This window comes from Pyrus communis, chromosome 16 (genome assembly GCF_963583255.1).
Source record: "Pyrus communis chromosome 16, drPyrComm1.1, whole genome shotgun sequence".
In the NCBI taxonomy this organism is placed as follows: domain Eukaryota; kingdom Viridiplantae; phylum Streptophyta; class Magnoliopsida; order Rosales; family Rosaceae; genus Pyrus; species Pyrus communis.
The window spans coordinates 13,092,915-13,101,339 of NC_084818.1; the positions used below are offsets into that span (position 1 = coordinate 13,092,915).

At 37.6% G+C, this 8,425-nt stretch overlaps 1 protein-coding gene across 1 annotated transcript; it reads left to right on the plus strand.

Annotated features, from left to right (window-relative positions):
• Positions 1-399: 399 nt before the first annotated feature.
• Positions 400-4,658, plus strand: LOC137720385 (probable pectin methyltransferase QUA3). Its single transcript, XM_068459450.1, has 7 exons — positions 400-1,064; positions 1,911-2,114; positions 2,193-2,403; positions 2,494-2,755; positions 3,027-3,401; positions 3,877-3,972; positions 4,140-4,658. Exons 1-7 carry the CDS (start codon positions 636-638, stop codon positions 4,360-4,362), a joined length of 1,800 nt encoding a protein of 599 aa, XP_068315551.1. The 5' UTR covers positions 400-635; the 3' UTR covers positions 4,363-4,658.
• Positions 4,659-8,425: the final 3,767 nt, after the last annotated feature.

Sequence of the window (8,425 nt, forward strand, 5' to 3'; positions counted from 1 at the left end):
CCTCATACCGTTCAACATAAAATATAAGGAAAACCAATGAAAATAATTTGAAAACTTTGAGTTTTAACGATAAAGATAAAATAAAAGATAAAATGAATAGTATCATGATTGACATTTTAATGTAAAAAATATAATTTTTCGTTAAAATGAACAATACCGAAAATTTTTTGTTAAAATTTCCAAAAATTTAGAATGTATAGTTGTTACAAAGTTTCATGTCGTTCTCCTGAACGTCATGTGCCATATAAATCTATCAAATCATAAAAAAGAAAAAGAAAAACCTTTCGGGGAATAATTTCCCATATTCATTAATTTATTGGTACTTCTAGATTTAATTGGTTTAATTTAAATTAAAAAAATGGTTTAATTAAATTAAAATTGAAATGGAGAGCCACCGGTAAGCAACACAGCAGAGTTGGTCACACTCCATCTTCATCATCTATACTCCCACTATCTTTCTCCTCCCATCGCCACTCTCTCACCACCAACACATAAACCCTAACAATCCACCGACGTAATTCTGCCCATCCCTATTTAAAATCCCTTCTTTTTCAAAACCCAGAAGCCAAATCCGTCCAACTTTCCGACCTGGATGCCAATTTGATCGGATCCGAACCCCCTTGATCCGAACCCTAATGGGTCACCTGAACCTGCCCGCATCGAAACGGAGCCCGCGGCAGTGGCGCCTCCTGGACCTTATCTCGGCGGCCTTCTTCGGCATAGTGATTGTCTTCTTCGTCTTAGTCTTCACTCCCTTGGGCGACTCGCTCGCCGCCTCAGGTCGCCAGGCTCTTCTCTTATCGACCAACGCCGATCCGAAGCAACGGCACCGTCTAGTGGCGTTGGTGGAACTCGGACAGCACCACCAGCCCATTGAAGCCTGCCCGGCCAATGCCGTTGACCACATGCCCTGTGAGGACCCCCGGCGCAACAGCCAGTTGAGTCGGGAAATGAACTTTTACAGAGAGAGGCATTGCCCTCTGCCTGAGGAGACCCCGCTCTGCTTGATCCCACCTCCCAATGGCTACAAGATTCCAGTCCGGTGGCCCGACAGCTTGACCAAGGTTCGTGTGATTTTGGGTTCGTTCAATTTATCAATTTAGTTCTTGGGTTAATCCATGATTTAGTATTCGAAAGATTGAAACTTGTGTCTTGAGTGATGGGAAGTTTGGAACTTTGGATTGGGATTTGCAGCTGTTATATGATTTGAATATTTCAATGGATGGTTGGTTTGAGGATCTGTTGATGAGAGGTGGTGCAGCAAGTTTGATCTGTTGAGTCTGCAACCGAGCTTGTCGATAAGCTTGGTCTGAGAGATTTGTTAATTGTTTCAATGCATGCTCTTGAACTGAGAATAGCAATGCAAACAACTTGAGTTAAAAGTTGTGTTACTTGTGTAATACGTAGATTCGGAACTAGGATATGTGCATTGTATTTAAAGAACATTTTTATATGCTAGAAGAATTCAAATATCACTTGCTCATTGTTGATGAGATTTAGCAATGCACTTTACTCACGGCTGCTTAAAAACCCTGTGACTTTTACAGTTAAGCCTTGTATTATTCATTCTTGGTTTTATGTTCCTGAATTTTGATTTTAAGATCCAACTAGCTCAGAAATAATTGGTAATAGCTAACCAAATAAGTGAAACTTGGACTGCTTACGTGAGGCTTTTCTTTTCTTCTGCCCAATGTAATTGCTGATTACTTTCAAATGTGATTGTCTTTTTAGTCCTTTGTGAAAAATTCAGAATGAAGAGATAACTCCCTTTGTGATGTTGAGTAATCTTCTTGTGGAATATATGTCCAGTGTCGTCTTAAGGAGATAGAATGACTTTCATTTTATGATATATCAAAGCATCACCATTAGTTCTGTATCAACATATCTTTAAATACTGTAACTGTGTACAGATATGGCACGACAACATGCCACACAACAAAATAGCAGACAGGAAAGGTCATCAGGGATGGATGAAACTGGAAGGCCCACACTTCATTTTCCCTGGTGGTGGCACTATGTTTCCCGATGGAGCTATACAATATATCGATAAACTTGGACAGTACATCCCTATAAATGATGGTGTTCTGAGAACTGCTCTCGATATGGGTTGTGGGGTAAGAGCAATGTTCCTCTTTTCATTGAGACAACATTAATTTTTTCTTTCAAATCTCACAAATTTTGATTCTTTACAGGTTGCCAGTTTTGGGGGTTATCTTCTATCCAAAGACATTTTGGCAATGTCTTTTGCCCCAAGAGATTCACACAAGTCACAGATACAATTTGCACTTGAAAGAGGAATTCCAGCATTTGTTGCCATGCTTGGCACTCGCAGACTTCCATTTCCTGCTTTCTCATTTGATTTGATGCATTGCTCTCGATGTTTGATCCCTTTTACTGCCTATAGTGAGTTCTTGTCACTGTAGCCTCTGTTACTGCTATAATTTTTCCACCCCTGAAACTTGCTCTAATCATAAAGGAATCTGAACTTTGCAGATGCCACATATTTCCTTGAAGTGGATCGGTTACTCCGCCCAGGAGGATACCTAGTAATCTCTGGTCCTCCCGTGCAATGGGCTAATCAAGACAAGGAATGGGCAGATCTCCAAGCTGTCGCAAGAGCATTGTGTTATGAGCTGATTGCTGTGGATGGAAACACAGCTGTCTGGAAAAAGCCTGCTGGTGATTCATGCCTTCCTAACCAAAATGAATTTGGTCTTGAATTGTGTGATGAATCAGATGACACAAGTGATGCATGGTAATTGTCTTAGAATCTGTTCTTGGTTTCTTAGTGTTTCTTACCCCTTCCCCAAAATGGAACCTTTATGTTGGTACGAAGTGATTGTTTTCCAAATGTTTTTATAAATCTTATTGTGTCATCGTATTTCAAACTCTTGTATGTATCAGGCCAAAAATTAGCTCTTGTAGTGTAACCATTATAGCACCTTGGATAAACAACCTTAGTATCAACAAACCTCGTATTCAAAGAAGTTCTGAGATCAGTACCAATAAACTCCATCATTATACAGGTACTACACGCTAAAGAAATGTGTGAGTAGGACGTCTTCTGTCAAGGGAGAATTTGCTGTTGGGATGATTCCAAAGTGGCCAGAGAGGCTGACAAAAGCTCCTGCAAGAGCCACACTCATGAGAAATGGCATTGACGTGTTTGAGGCTGACACACGACGATGGGCAAGAAGAGTTGCGTACTATAAGAACACCCTAAACCTGAAGCTTGGAACTCCAGCTGTACGCAATGTCATGGACATGAATGCATTTTTTGGAGGCTTTGCTGCTGCACTGAAATCTGACGCTGCGTGGGTGATGAATGTTGTTCCAGCCCGCAAGCCCTCAACGCTTTCTGTAATCTTTGACAGAGGTCTTATTGGAGTCTACCATGACTGGTGAGTGTTGTATTTTCACCCCAAGTTCTCCAAACACGAGTCCTGTGATGGAACCAACCAATGCATTGTTCCACTTGAAGTTGGTCCTTTGAAGAGTGCACCTTTGATGTCAGCCTGTTTTTATACCTGATTTAGTATCATACTATCGCATCAACAAGTCTTTCTTGTATGTGTTCTTTCAGTTGCTTTATATGCTAGAAAACATTAAACCTGCTACATCACACCATATCTATTCCGTGTCCTAATTTGTAAATTGTTGACCAAGCGGTGATAATTTTGAGCACCAAAGATAGCCAAAACTTTTACTCGGTTTGCTGTTATTATAATTGATGTTAGTCCCGGTCTCCTATCTATGCATGGTTTTTTCTGATTAGTCCTCTTTTGCTCATGATATGCTATGCTAAATTTTATGGAATAATTATACTTTTGAGGGAACTTCTACTGGTGTCCTGATGTTTTTGCTTGATTGCCCTAGGTGTGAGCCTTTCTCAACGTACCCTCGTTCTTATGATTTCATCCATGTAACGGGCATCGAATCACTCATAAAACATCCAGGTTCAACCAAGAACAGGTACTACCTAAAAAGGCAAACCCTGAGCTCTAGTTTCTCAGCCGTTTTTTATTTATTTTTATTTTTATTTTTATTTGAACCTTCAGATTCCTACATTCTTATACAAGTATTAAACTGTTGCACGTGTTTCATTGTAACCTTATGCTCATGACTTGATTTTTCTGCAGATGTAACATAGTTGATTTGATGGTGGAGATGGATCGAATGTTGCGGCCCGAAGGAACCGTTGTTGTCAGAGACTCCCCTGAAGTTATTGAAAAAATAGCTCGGATAGCTCATGCCGTAAGGTGGACTGCTACCATACATGAAAAAGAAGCAGAATCGCACGGGAGAGAAAGAGTTCTCGTTGCAACGAAAATCTTTTGGCAGTTGCCTTCGGCGTCCAACTGACAGCCGTTTTCCATTAAAATGTTGGTATAAATCCCTATTCTCCATTTAATCTTTTATCCGATGTGAAAGTTCATCTTCATGCATCAAAGTATGCAGTTTCTTTCTTATCATCAACCATTTCCTATTGTGCAAGGAGTTAATAGGTTGAGAATAGGGAGTGCTTGAAAGATGGGAAGACATGCACTTCTTTTTTGTTAGATTACACAGGAAAAAAATGAAAGGAAAAAAAAAAGGCAACCTATATGTTTAGTTTCCAAGGATAATGTAATTTTATTTTACTTCTTCAGTAAATTTGATTTTTTTTTTTTTTGTAATTTTTTTAAAAATGTTTTATCGCATTTGTCTTTAGAATAATTTTTTTTCTTAACAAACGCATTATCTATAATAAGGGAGTTGGGGGTGGCCAAAGCCTCACAATGAGTTAGCACTAATGTAGTTCAAATTTGCCTCTAGCGAGAATCGAACTTAAGGTCTATCACTTATAAAGTGAAGAAGAATATCACTAGGTTGTAGTACTATATGGCGTCTTCAAAATATTTTAGTCCACCTACTTGCTCCTCCTATCAACCGTTTGAGGCTACTAAATGCAATGCTATAATTACAAAATTTGAGTTGTCTATTCCCAAGAAAAACGACAATGGTAGGTAGGTTGGCAAATTTCAAAGTGTGGAACCATTCTATTTGAATAGTTCAATTTTGGTCATCCCATTCGCAAACCTTCCCTAAAATAAAGAATCTTAGGTGAAATCGGTCGTATACGCTAGTTCAATAGATGGATTGTTGGAAGGTACATACAAACGTATTTTTTAATTAAGGAGAAGGCAAGAGCCGAACTCTAACCTATGAGATACCCCTTCATTTTTTGTGACTTTTCTTGCCGTCCAAGCAATGTAAACTCATCTAAAATCCCGTTTACATGATGCCGTACATAGTCGGGAAGTGATTTCTGCATACTTTTTTACTTCCTACTTACCTTTGTCTTTAGTAATTAGATTGAACAAATCAACGAACAATCAAGGACTAAAAAGGAATGTGCAAAAGATGAAAAATGATGTGTAGAAACCAGGTCGTTGTAGAAAGTATGGTATTCAAGGATATTTTAAGCTCAAAAGTGAGATGATGAGTCATGTGGGAAAGAGACTCATGCAAGTAGAAGTATGAAGCATGTGGATGTTGGTGTAGGTGGCAAACTGAACCGGCGTCTAACTATTCCGTTGTCATTGGATTGGGAGGGAACATTTCATTTCATTGATGGGAACATTCTCTCTCTCTCTCTCTCTCTCTCTCTCTCTCTCTCTCTCTCTCTCTCTCTCATCTGAGTCTGACAACACCCATGAAGTTTATAATTCTGCTTTCACTTGGGTCATCTGTCCCGACACCACGCCTGGACCCTTTGCTACTGCTAAACATTTCATTAAGATGGTGATGCAGTTAAAGTCAATAACATAGCAAGAACTTCATCTTCAACCACAGTTCTAAAAATCTTCGCCTAACGCCGCCTAGGCCCCGCCTAGGTGCTAGGCGGCCAACCACCGTCCCGATTAATACCTAGGCGTTTGAAAATTAAGAAAGGGCGCCTAGACCTGTTGAGGTGTCCATCGAGACCGCCTAGCCTCGCCTAGACACATGCCTAGGTTGCAACTCACTTTGATAGAAAATAGATAACTTTCCTTTTGCATTTTATTGTTTCCAATAAATTGTAAGAGACTTATTGAACACTTCAATAAACACACATTATATGTTTGCTCCCCATATTTTCATTATATTCCAATACTTCATAATATATGTATCATTCTATTTTCTAGTTTATGATGAAATTATATATATTTTAAGTATAAACAGACATGTATTTACACGAAATACAATATATTTACTTAAATTCCCCTAGTCCGCTTAGGAGCCCACCTAGGCACTAGGCCCCAACCCACTGCCTGACTAACGCCTAGCATCTTTTAGAACCTTGGCTTCAACTGCTCCAATTGTAGTTTTCCCAAAGGCCTGGCTTGAAAAGGGGAGTGATTAGAATGGATGCTTGTGGAACAAGTAACGAAGGGACCAGTATTTGGGGCAAAAGAAAATTTATGGATTGTTAAGTAAGCACGTATCTGATTTCTAACCGTTGATTTATGTGAATTTTATTGTGAGAGCCACTGTTTGTGTTAAAAGTTTTCCACATTTATTAATAGTTTAAGACAAATGGAGATTGCGGAACTCACATGCACCTATAGCTAGAAATCTCTCATCCACCGCAATTCAAGTTAAACTCACAATGGATAAAACGTTTTGATGACATTTGCATGAATTTTTTCCAAACATCATTGTCTAATTCCGGTGAGAAAAGGAAAGAAATATTTCAAAGGGTGCATGAAATTTTGCATCGGATTTTTTGAAGATTGTCAAACGTCAATGGTGAAGTTAAATTGATAACGATTGAAGACTAAGGCAATACCTCTTCAACTTATTCAAATTAATTGTCTGCATTGCAGTTGGCAGCATCAACCTTGCAGTCAGTCCCTGTTGCTTTCCTTTCACACTCTGATCAAGGAACTAGGGTTTTGGGAGGTCAAAGCTTTAATTAAAGCCTAATTGAGAAAAATTAACAATGGAGAGAATATATATGACTTTGTAGGATGATAGCTAGAGGTTGACATCACAGTAATTAATTAATTATAAAAAGTCACTCTTTTGGAATGTTGAAAGGGAATACACAAATAAAAGTGAAATGATTGTTCCTGTGTTGGACATGCATAGATAGATTTAAATGGGATATGTATGTATAGGTTTTGTCTGTCACCAAACATTAGCATGTGCATACCCATTGTTAAACAAAAACTAAATCCATCGTAAGTTTTTATAATATTGAATGTTCGAGATTGAAAATAAAAAATTTAAACAATTGTCGGAATCAAATTTAACGACTGAAATATCTATAACATTGAATGATACATAGCATTGGATTCACTCTCCAAGTTCTTATACGACAAGTCTAGATGAGCAAATTAGTGCGGCTCAACGTGACATGTCGATGGAGGAGTGCTGCATGAATGCCCAAGCGATGATTTAGATGGATATATAGTTTAGTTTTGGGGCAAATGGATGTTAAACCCAATTCATTAACCACAATTGGCTTTAAATCTAGATAAAGCAAATGATTGATGGATATGAAGAAACAAGCATATAATATTATTCAAATTTCAAGTTAAAATTGAAGTTACAATGTGACTGTTGATGCACAAAATTAAGAATGTGACTTTAATACTATGTAACACTCAGTGTTATGAATAACCTCAAATAAGTCTCCTCATGTCAAATAATCTCAAATAATATACAAAAAGGTTTTCTGTCGTAACTATATGATTGGCAAAATTATTGTTGTTAAATTCCAAAAGCTGGTACCATTTTGAGTTTTATTTACACGTTTCTTGGTAGATTCATAAATACTTGTTCGTTTTCTAAAGAAAGTGGCGTGTCATACTCCATTACTTATTATTTTCTTTTATCATTTATTGTAATCAAGAGAATTATGAACTTGATAGCTTTTTTGAGCGTGATAATGTAACTCCCAATTATAAAATTTTGGAATGCATTTTTGCTCCCCATCATTAAATGTGATGTATGCTCATTATCCAATTTATCATCATTGGATGAGTTTGAATTTTGATATTTGTGTTTATCCACTACATGAATCTTGAAATTCAAACTCATCTAACGGTAATAAATAGGATGGTGAACATACACTACATGGTGGTGAGCAAAAATACTCCCAAAATTTTGAAAAATTGTCACTTAGTATTCCAATTTAGTGATATTCTTCTTCATTTGTAACTGAAATATCTTAGATTTAATTCTCACCAAAGATAAATTTGAATTACATTATTACTAATTTATTGTGAGGCTAAGTCCAATCTCCTCCCCTTTAATATGAATAATATCATGCGTCAAAAAAAAAATTTGAGAAATGTTTTATGAAAGATGATATGACTAGTCTTTAGGAGATGCTCTACGAAACTACTGCAAGAAACAGTTGAGCTAAATGATGTGACTCATGTCTAGCTTGAATCTT